Source organism: Lonchura striata, chromosome Z, assembly GCF_050655825.1.
Source record: "Lonchura striata isolate lonStrDom1 chromosome Z, ASM5065582v1, whole genome shotgun sequence".
Taxonomy (NCBI): Eukaryota; Metazoa; Chordata; class Aves; order Passeriformes; family Estrildidae; genus Lonchura; species Lonchura striata.
The window spans coordinates 51,578,910-51,601,100 of record NC_140740.1 but is presented as its reverse complement, the minus strand read 5'-3'; the positions used below and the strand labels follow the sequence as shown (position 1 = coordinate 51,601,100).

Sequence of the window (22,191 nt, the reverse complement as noted above, 5' to 3'; positions counted from 1 at the left end):
TTCTTGGTCTTAGGGACGTATGGTCTGACGAATTTGGAAGGGACCCATCTCAGGCCTGAGGGCGTGGATACGCAAGCGTACCCCCGTCCCCAGGTGACCAAGTTATAGGGTCCCTCCTGCCGCCAGGTCTCAGGGTCTTTAATGAGAACCGGCGGCTTCTCCCTGACCTTGCTTGGCTCATATGAATTGAAGTGCCTTGCGATGGGGGGGTTGAGGCACTCAAAGGAACAGTTTAGAAAATTTAGTGTAAAAAGGGCCCGCGCCAACTGAACCTGGGGGGACTCATTTTTTGATGACGATTGTTGTTGTTTAAGCATTCTTTTGATGCTTTGATGAGTCCGTTCCACCACGGCTTGACCTGATGGGGAATAGGCGATGCCAGTTTTATGTTCTATTCCCCATTGCTGTAGGAAGCCTGCGAATTCCTTGGATTTGTACCCGGGGGCATTGTCTGTTTTTATCAATTTTGGGACACCCAGCATGGAGAAGGCTTGTATCAGGTGTTTCTCCACGTCCTTGGCCTTCTCCCCCGTGTGGGCAGAGGCAAAAACTGCTCCAGAGAAGGTGTCCACGGAGACATGGACGTACTTCATCCTCCCGAAGGAGGGGACATGAGTAACGTCCATCTGCCACACCTCACAGGACCTCAGACCCCTGGGATTAGCCCCTGCGCTCACCGATGGTAGGGGGAGCGACTTACAGGACGGGCATGTGGCCACAATGGCCTTGGCCTGGTCCCGGGTTAGATGGAACTGCTGGACCAGACCAGGCGCATTCTGGTGGTAAAGCTGGTGGCTTATTTTGGCTTGCTGGAACTTGTCTGGGAGCGGCGCCAGCTGTGCGGGGGCGGCAGCGAGGGAATCAGCACGCCGATTGCCCTCGGCCAAGAACCCCGGTAGGTCGGTGTGTGACCTGATACGCATCACATAAAATGGTTGCTCTCGGTGGGAGACTAGCCTTATCAGCTTTGAGAGCAACCTGTTGAGGGCATCGTTGGAGACACCTTGCAGGATTGCATCCTGTGCTCTAGACACTACACCCGCTACATAGGCCGAATCGGTGACCAAATTGAAAGGTTCAAAGAACCGCTCAAAAGCTCTAACGACTACGGCCAACTCAGCTACTTGAGGGGATCCTTCCACCTCAACAACATCCGCCTCCCACCGCTGAGTTTGAGGATCTTTCCAAGTCACTACTGACTTGTGGGACCCTCCGGACGCGTCCGTAAAAACTGTTAGAGCCTTTAAGGGTTTTTTGCTCTGAATCTGTTTCGTTGACAAAGTGAATTGTATTTCCGAATTGAAAATTTTGTGGGCCGGTCTCAAAACGGAAATTTTTCCGGTGTAGCTGTCTAGTGCAAACTGCAATGATTCGTTTTCTTGCAGCAGGTGTTCCAACATTGCCTTTGTGAATTGGCCTGATTTCAATTTCAAAGGGATGTGGATGTACTCAAAGTCAGACCCCGCCAGCTCCCGAATCCGCGTTCTCGCTTTGCGGATTAGCTCTGCCACCAGCTCTTGTGGCAGTGTCATTCTTTCGGATCATGAATGACTCAGGAATACCCACTCTATGATGGAGAGTGGGTCCCTTTTGTCCTGATCCTTGCCCTTTCCTAGGGGGTCTGCCTATTGAAAGATGACACCGTGGAGGTGTGGCAGTCTGCCCAATATGATGAATCTGAAGGGCAGGCCCGGATCGTACCTGTGGGCCTGCCTGGCAGACATTGCCTCCTGAACCTTCTGCAAAGCAGCCTTGGCCTCTGGGGTGAGTTCCCTGGGAGAACTAGGCTCTTCCCCCCGCTTCAATAAATTGAAAAGAGGGGCTAGGTCTTCGTTGTTAATACCTAACCAGGGTCTCACCCAGTTTAAAGACCCACACAGCTGCTGCACGTCGGCTAGAGTCCTAATTGAATTTTTTATGGCCAGTTTCTGCGGAACAATGGTCCGCTTGTTTATTTCCAAACCCAGGTACTTCCAAGGTGGCATCCTTTGAATCTTGTCTTCTCGCAACTCAAACCCTACAGCAACCAACGCACTGGTTGTCAGTTCAAGCGCGTGAGTAAGTAAATCGCCGTTGGGGGCACAAATAAGAATATCATCCATATAGTGCTGGATGATCACGCCCTCGGTGGCTGCACGCACAGGGGACAGCAATGAAGAGACGTACCACTGGCAGATAATAGGGCTGTTTTTTATGCTTTGGGGGAGACATTTCCAGTGGTATCTCTCCATTGGGGCTTCTCGATTGATGGAAGGAACCGAGAAGGCGAACCGTGGTGCGTCATCAGGGTGTAGGGGAATTTGAAAGAAACAATTCTTGATGTCAATTACAGCCAATTCCCAATTTTCTGGTAACATCGTGGGGGACGGCATCCCTGGCTGGAGAGGACCCATGTCTTCAATTACACTGTTGATGGCACAGAGGTCGTGGAGGAGGCGCCACTCGTCTTTGCCAGGTTTTTTCAAGACAAAGACGGGGGAATTCCAGGGAGATGTTGTTTCCTGGATATTCCCTTTGGCGAGTTGCTCCTTCACGAGCTTTCGAAGCGCTTTTAATTTTTGTTTATTGAGCGGCCACTGCTCTACCCACACTGGTGTGTCTGTAAGCCAATTAAGTTTTCGGGTAGGACGCTCCTCAGTGATCGCTGCCCAAAAAACCTGAGGGGTCGGGATGTCAATTGTGACCCCCCACTGGGCCATCAGGTCTCTCCCCCACAAGGGTTCCGTGTAATCTAATACGAATGGGTGTAAATAGGCCGATTGCCCATTCGGCCCCTCAAATTTTACGATGTGTTTTGATTGTTTAGCCAATTGAGAACCCCCTACGCCTTGAATTTTTCCCGCCACGTTTTGCAATTCCCAGCGTGCCGGCCAATCCCGTGAAGGAATGACTGTCACGTCTGCCCCTGTATCCAGGAGACCGCTTAGGTGTTTGCACTCCCCATCCTTCTGCATGTAGCAGGACAGTTTTGGCCTTTCCTTCCCTATGACCTGGGCCTGGCACACCTGATAACTCTTCTTTGCTGATTTCTTCCATAGATCCTCAGGGTGTGCCGGAGGCCCAGGTACTGGAATAGCTTGGGCGATGACTTGGCCCTTGGGAAGGAAGACCGGAGGATGGGAGCAGTGCAGCCACACCACTAATTGCTCAGTGTTCTTGGATGTCAGGGATGGTGCAATTGTGACTTCGAGAGGCGTGAACTTTGTGTCCCCAAGAACGATGTACTTACTGTGGAGGTTCCTCCAGGTTCCTGGGTTCTCGGTGTCGACGGCGATGGAATGCCAGTCACTGTCCCTTAGATATAGAGCCTCGGTCAGGGCCAACCTATATGGGGAGAAATCAGATACGATGTTAAGTATTGGCTTGGGCTGGTTCGGGTCTTGACCCAGCCAAGCAGTGGATATGAAATCCACGTCCTCCCTCATATAGGCTGGTTCGTCAGCCATAGTCTGATGTGTCCAGTCTGGTGAAATGTCCTCAGGTGGGCATTGCAGGTGTTTGTCCCTCCCCTCCTCTGGTGTTATATAGCCCACCATATTTATGTCCTCGCGCAGGGAGGGACTGCGCTGATGACTCAGTTTTTTTGTTTTCCCCCAGGGTTGGGGGCACTCCTCCCCTGATGTTGCTGCTTAAACTTAAAAAACTCGTCCCTCAGCGGGCATTGGGAAGCCCAATGTCCCTTCTGCCTACACAAATTGCAAGCCTGATGTTGCGGGTTACTCCTCGGGGGTGCTCCTGTGGGGTGGCGGTCCGGAGAAGGGGTGGTTGGTGGTGTCATGGCTGCAGCAAAAGCCACTCTCCTTGTTGGTGGTTTAGGAGTCCTTGGAATGTCCTTAGCAGGAACCGTCACCTTCCTCGCACAGACTTGCAGCATGCTTTGAAGGGTAGGCTCAGGGTCCACGGGCAGACTGAGGATTGCTTGCCGGCACGCGTCGTTGGCGTTCTGCCTCGCCACCGTGGCAAGCATCCCCTCTCTTAGCCTCTCGTCCGGGACCTGAGCCTCCATCGCGTGGTGCAAGCGATCCACGAACGCGACAAAAGGTTCTAGGGGTTCCTGCTTTAGGGACAAGAAGTTAATAGCCGTACCGCTGGGTCTTAACTTAAAAAACCCCTTCTCTGCCGCCCTGGTGCCGACCTGCAGCGCCTCTCGAGGTATTTTTTCTGCCTGCTTGGTCCCCATTTTCCAATCCCCCTCCCCGCACAAGTGGTCTAACGATATTACAGCCCCATCCTCATCCCTAGAGCTATCTGCATTGGCCCAGAGGTCAGGTAACACCTCCCTGATCTCCCGCTTCCATTCGGACTCCCAGATTAAAAATTCTCCATGGGTGATAAGGCAGGAGAAGAGAGTCTGAATGTCCGCAGGGACATATTCGTTGGAGGAGAGGGTTGCCTTCAATAAGCCTCTAAAATATTCGCTTTCCCTACCGAATTCTTTCTGGGCCTTGCAGAGCTCTTTGATGGTCTGCTGGGGGATGGGGGACCACTGTGCAAGGGGCCCACCCGCCTGCCGCAGGGTACAGGTGACAGGTGCGGCCGAAAAGGCAGGTAGGGACTGGGGTGGATCGGGGTTCCCACACTCCCCCCCTCCGGAACCGAAAGCGTGGGAAGTGGAAGTGGGGTCGTGGGAACCAGGGGACGAGGCGTGGTCTGGAGCAGGGGGAGTGGTATGGTGGGGACTCCCCTCCCCGGGGGTGGAGCTGAGGGGTGGGGTGTTGAATAATTCAAGGCAGGAGGAGTCTGCAGGGGGTGGAGGAGGGAGATGGGCGGAGAAGTCGTGGGACTGGAAAGGGTTGGTCTGCCGGAAGGGGTTTTGGGAGGAGGGAGGATAGGGATCATGGGAAGAAGAAGCACAAGTGGCGGGAAAAGCCATGTGGCGTCCACCATCTTGTGTCCTGGGGAAGGGGGAAGAAGGGAAGCCATTTTGTGGGGTTTGGGGATGGTGGATGGGGGATGAGGGATCTTCGGGGGTCTGGAACAATTTAAAACGAACAGAGTTTCCACGGGACGGGGCTGTACAGCACGGGGAAGAAGGGGAACAGGTAGAAGCAGAGACAGTGCCTGCACCGTCCTGCGGGGAGTCAAGGATATTCTCAGAGGGGCCAGAATCTGCCTGCGGGCAACGCCGGGATGCCTGTCTGATAATACCCGACTTCGGGAGAGAGGGAGAGGGAAGCGGAGTAGGGTTATTCGAACTAACAGCCGAACTGGGGATCGGTTTGTTTGCGGCTGGCTGTGGCAGACTTTCGTAATGATTTTTAATAATATCCTGAATTTGGAGAGCCAAATGGGTGAATTTGGAGAGAGAGAGATCCGACTGCTGCAGGATCTCTCTCCCTACCTGGTCCCAAAAGGGCACTTGGTATAATTTAGCTGCCGAAATGTCCGGGAAGGTTTGCGACAGCCACCGGACAAACTGTTTAACTTGTGATTTTTTAACCTTTATACCCCCTGCTAAAAGGATGCCCACAACCTGGGAATAGACGCTCTTCTGCGGCACTGACAGCCTTGCACCCATGCTGTCTGATGTTAAAAGGTGCCGCAAAGTTTACAATTGGGGAAACGAAAACGAAAAACAGAAGACCGCCCCACCTGCTCTTTCCCAAGTCCTTATAGCTTCCCGCCCGGGAAGGGAAGCACCAGAAGCTCGCGAGGGAGCACCGAAAACAGGGATCTTTTCCCCGAATCCCAGGGAGAAAGAAACCCACCAAAAAGGGACAAACCCCCAACCAAAAAGGACAGGGAAAGTGCCAGGGACCCCTATACCAACCGGGGGGTCCGGGAGGGTAGGGAAGAAATGAAAAGCCCAATCATAAAACCTCACCACGAGAGGACCGATTCCGGCGGTGCGTTCTGGAGCTGCCGGTCCTGTCCCCGGGAGCCCCACCCACTAAAACGTGGGTCTGCTCCTGCCGGGGTAGCTGACGGCCAGGAGGACGAGTCTTCGGGTCTGCGCGACCCTAAAAATCCTCAGACGAGGGGTCCAACGCCACGGAAAGGGCCTCTCGTTGGGCGCCAGCTGCCGCGCTCCCACCCCAGATCCCTGATCTCAGCCCTGGCTAGCTCTCGTCCTGGGGCGAGGGCGGGCGATTGAGGCACCCTCCGCTGGTCCCAGCTGGGCTTTGGAGAGTGCCTTTGTGGGTTCCGGGTAGCGCTGGCACGCCTCGTGGTGGTAAATGAAGAGCGGATCCTGTTGGGGGCTAAGTCCAAGTTTATTGTAGCCCAACGGGGCCAAATATTCCAGAACGGTGCCAGCCAACAGGAACGAGCACAAGGTGCTTGCACCGGCTTATAAACTGTAAGGGAGGGGAAGACCGGTAACCAATGGGGATAGGGGTAGGGAGTGGCTCCGGGATGGGGTGATACAAAGTGGTCTAATGGGGGAAGGATATGAGAGGGGCCCCAGGCCCTCGCCCAATCACCCGGTGCCCTGAGTAGAAGCTTCTGGATGGATGGGAAGGGACACCGAGTGACAGACAAGGCACCAGGGAGGGGTAAAGGGAAGGACTGTGCCTCTTCCAGGGTGATGGATAGATACTGGAAAGGCGGGAAGGGAGGACAAGGCGGGAAAACTAGGGATAAACCAAGTTGTACATGGGGGTACAAAGGAATAAACCAATACATAATACAGGGATAATAAAACATACAAATAACACAACTCCACACACAGCACCCCCAAGCCCTTCTGGGCAGGGCTGCTCTGGGTCTGCTCATGCCCAGCCTGGGCTGGTGCCAGGGGTTATTCCTACCTGGGTGCAGCACCAGCACCTGGCCTTGTTAAACCTCTTCAGATTCTCATAGGTTGCTTCACAGACTTGTCCAGGTCTCTCTGAATGGCACCCCATCTTTCAGGTCTCCTGCCCTGTTCTGTAGTGAATCAGCTTTCTCTGTGTTTTCCTTTGTTATTGATATATCAGCAGAAGCTGTCTGTTGCCTTTCTCATCCCTTGCAGATTTCCCTTCCCAGCTGTGCCCTTCCTAACTCCCTCTGTGCATTTGTCGTCTGTACCTCCCTGGCAACCTGTCCTTGCTAAAACCTTCTGTAAAGGCTTTTTAAGTTAGATGCCACTCAGAAGTTACTCCTTCAGCCAAACTTGCCTCATGCCTTACCTCCTTGTTTCTTCACACTCTGTTCATATGCTTCAGAGAAGTTGCTTTCAAAGCTCAGCCCTTTCTGCTGAGTCTCTTGGCATTTAAGGTAATTGAGTTCTTCCAGGCTACCACTTGCCAATTTCCTGGACAAGCCGAGACCATTGCTCTGAAATCCAGGATCTTTATTCTGCTTTTTGGCTTCATTGCTTTCCTGAGTATTTCATATTCTTATTTCTCCTCGTAGTCACTCAGTCTAGGGCTGTCGTCAGCCTTTATGTCCATATCCATTTCTTCCTTAATTCATACAACATCCAGCAGAGCAGCTTCACTACTTAAAGGGCTACCTGCAGAAAAAATAAGTCTCTGATGCTCTCTGAATTTCCTGCACTCTGCTGTTTTTCTCTGCAAATGTCTCAAAATTCCCCCATGAAAACATGTAATTATGAAGTTTCTTCTAGTTGTTTAAAGGCTTCCTCTTCTTGACTGGGCAGTCTATAGTGTGTGCACACCATGTTAACCCCTTGTTTGCTACCCCCATCATGCTGATCCATGAGCCTTCATTCTTGACTTCTTGGATATGGTGGGTTGTTGAAATAGTGGGAAAACAGAGTGCCATATTTTAAGAAAATTTTAGACACAAAGTACTGGTGAGATAATATGTTTGCACACAAGAGGAATATAATTTGTTCCCTGAATGACTTGGGACGAGTAATTTCCTCTCTTTGGTTCTCCAGGTCTCAGACTGTGAAGTCTCTGTGGTACAGACCTATCATAACAGAGACAGATGATGTGCAAGAATTGCCACCTTCCAAAGATTGCAGGCATCATTGCATTTGTTTTCCTAAATGTAACTTGCATCCTCTCTTCATGGAGACTGAAGTTTGGTGATACAGAGAACCTGCAAGAATATTTTCCAGTGAAAATATAGGAGGGGAATGTCCCTATGCACAAAACAAATATTTGGAAGGAAATGTGGTTGCCAAAAGAATATTTGTACAGAATTCCCTCATTACCAGGAATATGGTAATTTTGGGCATGACAGTGGAAAAGGTCATACCCTAAGTTTCTCTGCTAAGTGTAAGGATTTTGAATTTCTGTGAGTTACACAAGTAAGCTGTCTGAGACAACAGGACAGGATTAAGGCAAAAGGAAATGTAGCTAAGTGCATCATGGAAATTAATATTTAATTGACCTGTTCAAAGTATTTATAATATGGAAAGACAAAATATTTGCTGTATTTTTTGTTCAGAAAGAATCTTTACATACGTTTGAACAGCTGACCTCTGCTTTATTTCATGTCAACCAAGTTAAGCCTTATTTTCTTTTTGTATTATGCTATGGGTCTTCCTTCTTTGGGTTACAAAACATGATAATTCTCCGAGCACTGTGCAGTTTTCTTATTATCATCCACATAGGAATACCTATATTTAGGCTCAAATATGTGCACAAAGACTTTGATGAGGAAAAAAATATTTCTCTGACCTCTCTACTTGCAGTGTTAAGGTGTTTCTAACTGTGGTGTTGATACACACACACACACACACACACACACACACACACACACACACTTCTCTGTGTTTTTCATTACCAGTAGTTAAAAACTACCTGTTGACAGGTTGCTCACGTTAGTTTTCTGCTGTGAGAATTGTGCTGCCTTGCTTGACTAAAATAGTTTTAAGAAGTATTTTAAACCAATATGTGCCTACTGGCACTGCTGTAGTCATGTTTAGCTACTACCTTTTCTGCAACTTCAGGTTGCCTGTGTCTGCATATCAGAAGATAAAAGACAAATTATTTTCTTAGTCTTAATACCATTTTAAGCCTACTGCTCTAATCAGTTGACCAGGTAGCTAACCTGGCATAAAACCCTACCAAAATAAAATGGGCTTCAATGGACAAAGCAGGGGTTTGCAAAATCCATCCCTTCCTAATATCAGTAGCTGTGCCTTGTTTTAAACAAGACAAGATTTACTTTGATTTCTAGATTAGTGCAGGTTACACTGAGCAGAACATTTAATGCATCTCATTGATTTTCCCTGTAATACTGTTGATACACAGGTCACTGCTCTAATAATTTGTTTTACCATTAGAATTCTGTATGCAGATCTAGTCCCCAAGGATATCAGTGTGTAACCAGATACTGTGTGATCTAATCAGGTACTGCAAGAAATATATTATTACTTCAGCATCTAGCAGTAGAAAGCTTCATCAAAATGGAAAAGTTGTCTAATATTTACAGCAAAATGAAGTTCAAAGAGATAACCATGAGAAGCAGGTGTGTACAAAATTTAAAGACATTTCTCAGATTAAACAAAGCCAAATCCAATCCAGATTCTAGGATGATTTGTCGTGACTCTATTTGTTATTAAAGAAGAAAATGTTATAGCTGCTGCTTCAGTTTATAGGGTTTATTCCAGTTCAGGTAAAGTAGCATCACTCTCTGATGACTGACTAGCAGAATTTCATTAATGTGATACTTACTTGCTACAGCATGTGTGCTTTGGAAAGAAATCTTGAAAAGCACCTGCAAAAGCATTGGTGACAGACAAGACCAGTGCTCTGAACTCATTTTGATGTAGGATTTGGATCTCTGAGCACCTAATACTGCAGTCCATTTCCAGAATACAAGTCCTGCTTACCTTGAAGGAATTTTGCAAGCATTGTGTCACAGACTGAGCATCAGACTTGTTTGCCACTGCGAGTCTGACTAGAAGCATCTACGGCTGGAATAGCAGAAGTGTGGCTCTGCCAGCAGCTGGACAGTGTTTCTGTGTAAACTGCCAGGTGCAAACACGAGGTGTTCAGCAGGGTAGTGGTTGAGAAGGTGAAAAGCATCTCTTAGAGTCAGCTCATCTCTCCATAAAACTGCTTTCATGTCAATGTCTGAATGCTGAGCATTGTTAATTGTGGCTTTTGTTTTGAGATTGAGGGGTTTCACAAATGGACATACCTTGAGACACAGAATTCTGTATAGCAAAGTGTGTGGAATATGTACATATAGAGTAGAATATGTATTCAAATTTATATTGTAGAAAATGGTAATTCCTATACATAGGCTTGTTAAGTTTTACATCCCATTCCTCTGAAGAGCAGGCAGCAGTTTCTGAATTTTATCAGTGGCTCTATCTCTTGTACTTATTTAGCAAAGGATAGTAAAGAATTTTCAAAGTAAATTTAAGAAGGAAAAAAGCATTCAATAACCTTGTGGATGGCCAGATGAAACTTGAAATTAAGATAGAAAGGTTATGTTCCTTGTCATTTTTCCAACTCTTATTTTATCGGGATATAAAGGTGTGTGTGAAAGGATGTTGGTTTGTTTTGGCTTTTTCCTTCGGTTCTACAAACTAGACATTACATGATTCAGTCTGCAGGGCCAAACTCTCCTTGGATCAAGGGACTTATTATGTGTGACTAGCTTTGCTACCAGAATTGCTTTGATGTTTAGAGACCACTGGGTACATTGAGTCTAATGGCATAAGTAAGAGCTGGAAAAGAGTAACTGAGCATCCAGACAAGCAGTGAAACAGACTTTCTTTCAAGTTCCTACAATGTGTTGTTGGGGCAAATGCTCCAGACAAATGTACTGTTGTTGAGGGAAAGGGTGAGGGAGGTGGTTGGTGGGTGTTGGTACAGGTCAGAAAATTATTTTAATTGAGAAAAACTGACTAAAGGCTTTTAATATATTTTTATAATTTTTCTCTCTTGTGTTTTTAGGGTCTCATGACTCTTTTAGCTTCTACATTGATGAAGCCTCTCCAGTTGGGCCTGAGCAGCCGGAGACGGTCCAGAATTTTGTGTCAGTTTTTGGGACTGTGGCAAAAAAGCTGATGAGGAAGTGGTTGGCTACACAGACCATGAACTTCACCAGCCAGCTGGGGGCAGGTATACGGTATTTTGATCTCAGAATTTCCACCAAGCCCAGAGACCCAGATAATGAACTCTACTTCGCTCATGGTTTATTTAGTGCCAAAGTCAAGGAAGGTCTGGAGGAGATCAATGCATTTCTCATTGAGCATCCAAAAGAAGTGGTCTTCTTGGACTTCAATCATTTCTATGGGATGCAGAAATGCCATCATGAAAAACTTGTCCAGATGCTCAAAGACACATACGGAAACAAAATGTGTCCTGCTATATTTGCCCATGAAGTCAGCCTCCAGTACCTGTGGGAGAAGGAGCACCAAGTGCTAGTGTTCTACCACAGTCCAGTGGCTGTCGAGGTAGCCTTTCTGTGGCCAGGCCAGATGATGCCAGCTCCCTGGGCAAACACAACGGATACGGAAAAGTTGATTCAGTTCCTGCAGGCATCGATCACTGAACGAAGAAAGAAAGGCTCCTTTTTCATATCTCAAGTAGTGCTGACACCAAAGGCTAGTACAGTGGTGAAAGGGGTTGCAAGTGGTCTCAGAGAAACCATCACAGAAAGGTGAGTTTGTTACTTGGTAAGGTGTGCTGACTGTGCTGAATGTGTGTTGGTAGTACTGTTTTTCCAATTCCTTCTAAAGGCATTCTAGCAGATGCATTTCTTCCATGCTACTGTGGGCTAGTCAGAACTTGGCATAATCCTAAAATGTTTAAAGAGTAACACATTGAAGGACAAGCTTTTGCATCTTGAAAGAAAATCTGCCACTGAAGCATAATGAGATATTAGGAGACTGGCTTAACCTTCTTTTTTTTCTGAATGCAGGTTTTGCTAATTTGCTTTGTTTTCCAAATGTTGTTTCTTACCATAAGCATTGAATAGCATGTCTAGGATTTCCTTACTGAAAAATCTTATCTGTATGATCTAGACAAATTTACCTGTATGATCTAGATAATTTAAGTTTTTATTTGTGCATCAGGCTTCAGATATGGGATAAAAAAATTTGTTCTGGCTCATCAGCAAAGCCTGATGCTGCAGGATTTGCCGTTACACAGCTCAAAGATGCATGGTTTCTCTGTCTCTATACCATCACACATGGTATCAAAGACAGCAGGACACATTAGAGAGAATTTGACTCCCTAAAGTCTTTCTTCATTTATCATACAGGAAAGAGATGGCAGACCATCGTATAGCTTCTGTACATGGAATAGCTTGTTGACAGGCCATTAGTTGTTATGTTACAAAAAAAGACACCTATGCAAGACATGCATTATTTATACCATTCTGACTTTGATAAATCACAGCCAGTTTTGAGCTTAAAGGCATATATGTTCTTGACAACTTGGTAGGAAAACTGAAATTTAATGCCTAGACACAAGAGCTATTTTCTTTTTCTCCTTAAAAATAAAGAAGAGTTGCAGAGTGTAAAAAAAATTTACAATGGGGACCAGTGGCCTGCTAATGTTTTGCTCTCTGCATGGATGTGCATGTTACAGGAAGGTCTTTGTCTGCGTAGCTCCCTCTGTGAAATGAAAGATAGAGTGTCTGCAAAGAAAACATGCCTAATATTTGAGAAAGGTTGAGCTGTTTTTACAGCAGCTTTCCAAAGCAGCTCTTAACTTGAAAAATAGGTAAAAATTTTACCTGGCATTGCAAAACACTGACATGGAAGGTTTTATGAGCTGTGGAATATGGTCTAGAAATGCTTGTGCGACTGCACTTGCAGCTATTGGTATAGTCTTCATCTGTGTTTTAGGGTCTCCATTGGTCTGGGGAGTCTCCCTCACTCCTGAGTCTGAAGAGCACTTCTCTATACAGAAACACTCCTTTGTTGGTGGATTTTACTGATAAACATCTTGTTGTTATGGAACTTTTTCCTCTGGCAAACATCTTCCTGAGTGCTCTTTAGAACATGAAGTAGCACAGTAAGGAAACTAACAGGTTGTTCTTAAAGTTTGTTGTAACAATAAAATAGCCATCAAAACCCATTTTATTAATCTTTGGCTTGTAATGTGCTTTTTAGAAGCTATTTGTAAAGCAAAAACTTGAAATAGACGCTGAATATGTTTGAGCTTTAAACTGAACTCTTTGTATGCCTTTCCCAACAGCAAATCTTGAAATTGTAACTTCCTTCAAAAGTCAATAGATCATTGGGCTAAAAAACCTGGAAATGTTGTTTTGCCAGATTTCAAGTGAGATTTTTCACATTATCCCCAAGTGTGTAGTCACGTTTCTACATGAAAAGTTGTTTCCTTTTTTGCATAATTCTTTCAGCCATTATGAGAGAAATAGACCTTCAAAATAATCTCCATGGCCAATATTGAGTCTTCCAAGTATGGCATCTCATTTGAATTTTTATTTTTAATACAAAAATGGACCCTAGGAAGAAACAGGCTTGGAATTGATGAAATGTTGATAGGAACTGAGCCTGTATTTTGAGTTAACTACTCTAAAAGTAAATATCTAATATATTCAGAACTGCTCCTCATTTTATGATTATTCTGTTAAAAATAAATAGGCAAGCAATTAAAAGATATGTACAATTTACACAGTAGATTTTGCACAATTACCTTCAATTCACTGTGTTAATGTTTCAGTAGCATAAAAATATATAATCCATGCAAAAGGTAAAAATATGTACATTCCAGCTGTGCTGTGCTTGCCACTATGAACCATCACTCAGTAAAAATATTATTTTGTCCTTTTCAAAATAAATACCCAGATCAAATCCCATCTTTGTGTCGTAGATAGATTACATGTGCTTTTGTTGCCAGTTACTGCACAGACTTATAAATTATACCATTTTGTCCTTATTAAGAAATGTTGGCAAAAAGCCTTACATTAAGAATCCAGTTATCTTGATTTTGGAAGCAGTTTTGTAACCATACTTGGATGGGGTTCTTCCCTATCATTGAAATTTAAAAGTTCTGAAAGCAAATGAATAAGGTTGAGTTTTTCAAATCATTTTGGTGTGGGGGTTTGTTGTTTGGGTCATGTTGGGTTGGGTTGGGGTTTTTTTCCTAAATTAGGTACTACATTAAATAAATGTTCCTTTTGCATTTTGAATAAAACATAAAGTATTTTCTTTTGTTTTGTTTCTCCACCTCCCTTTTACATATTGGCTTAGTTTTGAAAACAGGGAAAAGTTTAGATCCTCTCAGATGCAATGAAACGTGCCAGGCTTTCATCTCTGAAGTTGTTTTTTTAATAATGAAATTTTTTATTGTTTGAAGAGCAGTGACTGCCTTTGAGGGAGAGAATGGTTTCCCTCAGTCACAGCATTTGATGGACTAGGAAATCTGTGAGCAATCTCCATATAGCAATACCATCCAGACTCCATTCTACTGTTCTGCAGATTTCTTTGGGAAAGAGCACAGTGAAATATTCCCCTGTAGCCAAGATGGTTGGTTTAATGGCTTTTTGTCATGATTACCTGTGGTGGTGGAGGTCCACATGTACACTGCAGTAGAGCAGCCTTCCAAGGCAATATATTTCAGAAGGAGAAGGGCTGTTATTCCTTAATCTGTTCCCTAGAGCACAGATATGCAAGCTGTGAGGCCCAAAATAACCTCAATTTAAAAAATCCCAAAAAACAACAAAACATTTTCTCCTAAGACTCAATCCAGTGAAGATATACCAGGAATTTTCTACTGATAATGTTTGCTCACAGGCTTTGCTGTCATAACAGGTACTGTTCTGTGGTATGGCAATTAGAAAGAAGGAGAAATTAAAAGTTATGAATCTCTCTGTCCTGCACAAATACATAAGGCAAAGCTATTTCTTGTAAGGTCTTCCTAGGACCACAGTTCAGTGTAACAAAACTTTCTGTAACACTTGAATGAGGAGAATCGCTTGCATGTGCGCACATTATCTTGGATTTGATGAAAAACTTTGAGGACTATCAGTGTGTTTCCAGGCTTAACATTCTGTCACACATGCAGTTTAGATGCCAAGAAATGCTCTTTGATTAGCAAACAATATAAGCCAAATACATTACATTTTCTGTGCTCATTGAGTTAACTTCACAGTGAGACAGCTGCCTTTAGTATATCTGAAAGTTGGTTGTGAGACACCCTTTTGATAAGTGTAGAGCTGCTCCTAATAATCTAGTTTGCTTTCTGATTTGCAGTGAAATTACTAATTTTATCTATGACACTTGAGACAAGCGTGATACTCTCTTTGTTGTCTCTGTCATTTATTAATGTTGCAGAAGAATAGATCTCCTTCAGAGGATGCAGAAATCCTGTGGTACTTGTAAAGCTTTCAAAAACTAGAAAGTAAACACACACCCTGCCAATTGTCACTTGATTTCTAAATTAATCTCTAAGGATAATGTTCCCTGTGGCTCACATATGACTAAATCCCTGCCTACCATGCTAAAGCTTCCTCCTTAGCAACCAAACCGAATTTAAAAAAAAATATTCTGCACATGAGAATGAACCTTTTGAAGTGGAGGCAAAGCATCCAATTCAAACTATTAACAAGAAGGAATGGTAAGTAAGCCACAGAAACTGTCAGGAGAAAATCCATCTCTGGGTACAGTCATGAACTAAGTAGAGCCAGATTTAGCTAGAGTATGGATATTGTATGATTAGGTGGATATTGTATGGAACATTATTCCTGAAGTTGCAAGAAGGAGGATTTTTTTGAGTCAGTTACTGATGGTGCCATACCTCTGTCAGCTGAATTTTTGAGTTTCTGTGTCACAGGAAGTGTGGAAATTGATCATATTTTAATCTGCACTCCATATTGACTGATGTAATTCTTAAACTATTTTATATGAAAAAGAAGAACAACAAAAATGGCAACTGTGTTTTCCAAATTTTCTGCATCTTTTCTGATTGTAAACTTGATGTCTGTCTCTATTATAGGCTGCAGGAGAGCAGCAGGCTCCAGTGAGCTGGTTCCAATTTTAGGACTCGAGAAGCTGAAGTGTCAGCTCTTTAGCTGCTGAGAGGTGAGGGGAGACTCAGTCCCTCACTAATGTGTGTTGTACAAGCATGCCTTACCACATATGTTTGCCTTGGGACACAGCTATCTTTTCCTTTATTTTCTTTACTGTTTTTTTTTGGTTATTATTTCCTGACCACAGAAGGAACAAAATGGAATTCTGGTATATTAGTAAATTATTCAAAAGAACTCTAGGCAATCCAGACAAATCCTTAGTATTTATGTTGTTCCTCAAACTATTCTTAATTACTTTTCCAGTCTTTCTCACAACAGGCAATCTCTGTGTTTGCACACAGAACAGCACAGAGAGATTTCATTGGAAGAATCTGTCTACCACATCAACAGGCCTGCACAATGAAACCCCCAATAGGCTGTGTATGTGTAGTGGCATTTCATCACTGGACCATCTGTCTGCATGAGAATTTTAGTATAGCATTCCCACAGGAAGGGCCATGTGGTTGTGTCTGATGGCTCTGGTTGTGAACTTGGAACAGTATTAAATTGTCACAAAATACAGAAGCACAGATTCTTAATAACTTTGCTAAAGTATTTATCTACGTACTCAGCAGTAGCCTGTGGGATTTGGTGGAGGAAAAGGATTGGCGTGGTGATCACCACTGTGGCCTCTCTGATCAATGGCTTGGTTTTTGGGTGTTTGTTTGGGGTAGTTATCCTGATGTTTACTTGTGGCAGGTATGGATGTCTCACAGTTTTTCCCTCTGCTTGGTGTGCTTGCGAATTTTATTATGTTGGGCATCAAAACACCTTCTTACAGTTACTGTGTGTGCTGTGTGACTACTTGTAAATATACTTTATGTTTTCCTGTTGTTGCACCCTGGGCACAGTGTGACCCTGCACATACAGACAGCAGCAAGTGCTTTTCATAACAAAAAAGGTAATGTTCATTCTCTCTGCTCCACTCCTGTAAGCTGTCTCTTACATCTACTTGTCTCAAAGATTTCACACTTCAATCTTTACGGCTGCTGTAGTGAAATTGCAAATGTCTCATTAAGTCGCTTGGGTTTTCTTTGATTTTTCTGCATTACTCAGATCACTAAGGAAACTCAAAAGCTAATAGATGCTAACAAGTGCTGACCCCAGGGAAAATGCATTTGCTAATGTTGGGCCTGGGTCTGTGTAGCTGCTTCTACCTCATTGTGAAGGAAATGACTTGATGGGTTGATCCTTCTGCTCTTTATTTATAATGTACAAAATGAGCTCAGAGTTTTACACAAACAAGCTTTTCCAGATGTATTCACAAGGTGATGTTCAAATTGGTAATAATTTTCTGTAAAGCAAACATGTTTCACATAAACACAAGCAAATACAAACTCAGTAGATATGGCAATGTCCATGTTTCTGTGTTGTATTAGCTCTTGCCTTCTGCAAACCACTGCTGCAAACCATGCTAGTCTACTTATAGGATTATATAAGTAGATATATATGCACATAAGGATGTGCATATAAAATTTAAAGTTTAAAGTTTAATTTCAAAGTTTAAGCAGAGAACTGGACAGTACTGCATGAACTAACATGCTCATTATATATTTGGAAGTTTGAATTTTTAACCTGGGTAGGTCCTAGAGGGGTAGGATGTGAATAGAAATGTCAAAACAAAATCCTGTCAGCTTGTAAAGCCATGTTGAATATGCTGTATAATTTTTGATGGGTTTGAGCAATTCTCAGCTGCCTCTAAAACCTTAGAAGGCTTTCAAATGCTATCTGGAGAGAATGCATCCACACGGTCCCTGGAGAAGTCACCTGCACATCCCCAGCTTTTGCAGTGGGTATCTCCACTTGGCTAGTAGGAAAGATTTAAGACAGGAAGGGGTGTCAAAGTAGCCTTAGTGACAGAAACCCCTTAAATCAAGTTTCAGGAGATACACCAAGCCTGCAATTAATTTAGTTAAATGCTTCCCTGTGCTTACAAACAAGTAGACTTTGTGGGCTGAATGAGCCATTGGCCATGCAAGCTACAGCCAGAGATGCATTGGATAAAGCATGCAGAGGAAGCAGTAGGGATTCTGGCACACCGCTGCCACAACTGTACAAAGAGATCACTGCAACAGGGGGCTGGAGATTGTGAAAGCAGGCAGGCCAAATGCCTTGTTGATTTACCACCTTCTGTATGATACAGAAGTTGCATAACCTGTAAAAATGCCCATGCTTTCCTTCTGTTAAAGCAGAGGTGATACGGTTTTTTCCCTAGGAATTTCATAATGTCTGTGGGTTGCAATGCAATTTTTTCTTAAGGAGTCAGTGTGAAAGATACTGGTTTCATGAATACAAATCCCTCAAATATATAGCCTTCTTTTATTGATCTTTCCTTTACAACTTTACTTTTAGGCAAATTTTTAATAATAATATTTTTCTCCAGGAATGTTTTTTGGTTTTTTTGGAGGGGGAGGAGAGGGCTAGGTCTTATACACAAACTTGATGTAGTCAAAAATTATAATAAGAATTTGACTGTAATTTTATTGATATAATTGTGTGTATTGTCCTGAGTTTTACAGTTGCCCTAGAGAGCACAGTCTATTATATTAAATGTCTTTCAGTATTTATTTCAGACACTAAGAAAAATAATAAAAGACATATCTATAAGATGCTGAATGATCATACAGTGGGATTTGACCTTTGGCGGCAGTAATATTTTAACACTGTAGCTGTTGATCTGAGGGTTTTTGTAGCTAAGCAACTGTCATCCTGAATGTATTATATCATAAAAGAGTATTAAGATATGAAGGAGACTAAGTAGTTAGAGTGAAATAAGAGCCATGGTGAGATGCAGGCACTTTCCTATTGAACAGTCTTGTTTGCAAAGCTATAGCACAAAGGATGAACCTTACCATGATTTGTTACATGGTGGGGTATTGAAACCTGCACCCTGCACACAGTTCTGTGAGCAGACTGTTGTGTAGTAAATCAAGTATGAAATTAGATCTTGGGTAAAGGACACATTAATTTTGCTGCTGGACAGCAAAGAGGGACTACCATGTATTGTTATTCTCTTCTTACTTGGATTTAGAATCAAAGACTCAATAAGCTTGGAAGCGATCTCCAAGATCATTAGTCCAATCGAATACCATCATGCCAAGTAAACTGTACCACAAAGCTCCATGTCCAGTAGTTTCCTGGACACTTCCAGGGATGGTTATTCCAGTACCTTTTTGGGCAGCCAGTTCCAATCCCTAAACACCTTTTCAGAGAAGATGTTCTTCCTGATGTCCAACCTGAACCTCCTCTGGTGCACCTTAGGGCCATTTTCTCATGTCCTGCTGCTGGTTGCCTGGTAGGGCAGGTCAAACCCACCATGCTGCAACCTGCACAGCTTTGTAGAGAGCAAAAATTGACTACTGAGCCTCTTCTTCTGCAGGCAAAACAACCCCACTCATTCAGCCACTCCTCATTTGACTTACTCTCTAGACCCTTTCTCAACTCTGATGCCCTTCTCTGGACTCGCTCCAGCACCTCCATGACTTTTTTGGAATGAGGGGCTCAAAGGTGGGTACAGAATTTGAGGTGTGGCCTCACCAGTGCCCAGCACAGGGGGACAATCCCTGCCTGGTCCTGCTGCCACACCATTGCTGATCCAGGCCAGGATGCCCTTGGCCTTCTTGGCCACCTGGGCACACCCTGGCTCATGTCCAGCTGATGTCACCAGCACCCCCAGGTCCTTTCCAGCCACTCTGCCCCAGCCTGTGGCACTGCCTGGGGCTGTTGTGACCCAAGGGCTGGACCTGGCACTTGGCCTTATTGAACCTCACAGCACTGGCCTCAGCCCATCGATGCAGCCTGTCCAGATCCTCTGCAGAGCCTTCCTGCCCTCCAGCAGATCAACACTCCAGCCCAACTTATTTACGTACTCTGATGTCTGAAACTGGCTTCTTTGCTTTTCCAGTGAGACCTGTTCAAATTACAGCTCTGACGCAAGGCTGTAATCCCAAATGATTCCTGTAGGTATTGTAGTGCACTTCCTGCAGGTATTGTAGTGCAACTTGTGTTGCTTGAGTAATGGGAAAGTGATCATTTTGTCCAGAGTGTTCACTACTGTTTCTCAAGATTTGAGTGGATATTGAAAAGAAACTTGAGCAGGCTTTTTTCTCAGAGGTAAATTAATTATGATTTATCTTTGATTTGAATGTCTTTCTAGAGAAAAGCAACTTCAGGGCCCCCTCTCTGTTCCCTGCTTTTGGCTGAATAAAACACTGAAACAGTGAGGACTTGGCTCCTCACAACTTTTCACACTCTCTCAGCTGACCTCCAGCTGTGTGGGTCTTGTGCCAACCACCTCAGGCACAAGGTGTCAGGAGGAGGATCTGTGTCTGCTAAAGGAGCACTGTTGTCACATCCTTTCCTTAGCCCCTTTATTCACCTCTCTCCTACTACATGCTCTTTTTACTTAGACATGCTTTTTTCCTCTAAGCTATTGCAAGTAGTCATCCCAGCAGTCTTCATTTCTACTTCAGCTGCATGTGAGGTGCTGGTTAGGGTTTGGGTAATTAGGGTGAAAATATAAACCTGAAGCCAGAATGTTACCAGCCATTAAAGATAGTAAAGATTTAGGAAAGGATGTTTCATACCCAGGAATGCTGTTTCAGGCTGCTTTCAAGTGCCAGGCAGGTGGTCCTGAAACTCATTGATGGAATGTCATCAAGCTACTTGTGGGTTGTGCAAGACTGGTGCTGTTTCCGTGAAGAGTAGGAGCATGTTGCATGGGGAGTGTCTGTGGCCAGTTTGTTAAGCGTCTTTCTGCTAAAGGTAAAGGATAGGACTCAGCTGAGAGAGGTGAGCAAGGTCACTGCAGTGGCACTGCAAGCAAGAGCAGTGCCTTGCCTCTTGCCCTGTTTTCACACCATCAACAAGTTCTTCTGAGCCTGTTGCTAATTGCAGCTCAGAACATTTGGCTGATAATGATCTGTCTTGCCAAGTATCATTTGCTCCTGCTTCCTCTCTCCATCAGAAAGTGTTTCACTGCTGTTAGTGTCTGGCTGTGCTGGAACAGGAGACACATAAATCCAGATGAATGGTTTTTCTTGGGGGAAAGCACCCTCATTTGAGCTCTGCAGTCTGAGGAACAACACTTCTGTGGAAGTATTAATCCATATGATGAACACCTTCGTTTGTTTTATTTTTTTCTTCTAAGCTATTTCTCATAAGAAATACAGGTGGGCTGTTTGAAAAATACTTTTCAGCTCTGGAAGGACATTGCTTTATCCTTTAGTAATTGGAAGTATAAGTATCCAGAAGAGAGCTACAGAAATGCTGAAGAGTCTAGAGTAGATACTGTATGAAGGGTGGCTGAGTTCACTTGGCTTGTTCAGCCTGGAGGAATCTCTGAGGAGACCTCATAGCAGACTGGAGCTTCGTCATAAGGGGAAATGGAGACAGGCACTGATCTCTCTGTTCACCAGTGACAGGACTATGGGAATGGCATGAAGCTGTGTCAGGGAGGTTTATGTTAGGTATCAGGACAAGGTTTTTCACCTGGAGGGTGGTCAGGCACTGGAACAGCTCCCCAGGGCAGTAGTCACAGCACCAAATGTGATAGAGTCCAAGAAGAGTTTGGACAATGCTCTCAGGCACATGGTGTGACTCTTGGGATTGTCTTGTGCAGGCTAGGTGTTGGATTTCAATGATCCTTGTAGGTTTCTTCCGAGTCAGGATATTCTATGATTCTATGAAACAATGCATTGGATGGACTGACATTCCTTCTCAGTAACTTTCTGGATTCCTATCCTGCTAACAGCCAGCAGTAACTGTACCAGCTGCTGCCCAGCTCTTCTGAGAAGAGTGTGTATCTCTGGAGACACAGACTCACATCTTGCTGAAGTGGTGTGTGTTTTTTTCCACGAGGGCACGCTTTGTGAACTCATGTTGTCTCTTAAATAACGTCTCTGTGATGCACATTATGCCAGTGCACTGGGTCACACTGACAGAAGTGGTGCTGCCCAGCAGATCTACCCCAGTCTGTGCTGAGGCAGAGGTGTGCTAGGTCTGTCTGCCTGGTCTTTGATGCAAGACAGGTGCTTAGCCAAGACTGACCACCATCAGCCTCTGGTATGAGAGGTTTATTGGAGGAAGAGGACTGCAGCATCTCTGTGATGAATGTGCAGTTTGGGCTGTATTCCACAAGATGAATGTGAGCCACTGCAGGGACTCTCAGGCACCATGTATTCAGCTGAGGTGGCAGGTCTGCTTTTCCTTGTGCTGATGAAGCAGATGACTCAATGCTATGATGATGGAGAAGGGAATGACTTCTCTTGGCAGCCTTTCTTCCCAGGTATCTCGAGT

The 22,191-nt window shown here is 44.5% G+C and overlaps 1 protein-coding gene across 1 annotated transcript in view; it reads left to right on the top strand.

The window, feature by feature from the left end:
- Positions 1-22,191, top strand: part of PLCXD3 (phosphatidylinositol specific phospholipase C X domain containing 3) — an 87,808-nt gene that overhangs the window by 44,080 nt on the left and 21,537 nt on the right. Inside the window, exon 2 of the mRNA XM_021551431.3 lies at positions 10,806-11,514. Within this exon, the coding sequence (XP_021407106.1) occupies positions 10,806-11,514 (709 nt within the window). The remainder of the gene's footprint in view (positions 1-10,805; positions 11,515-22,191) is intronic.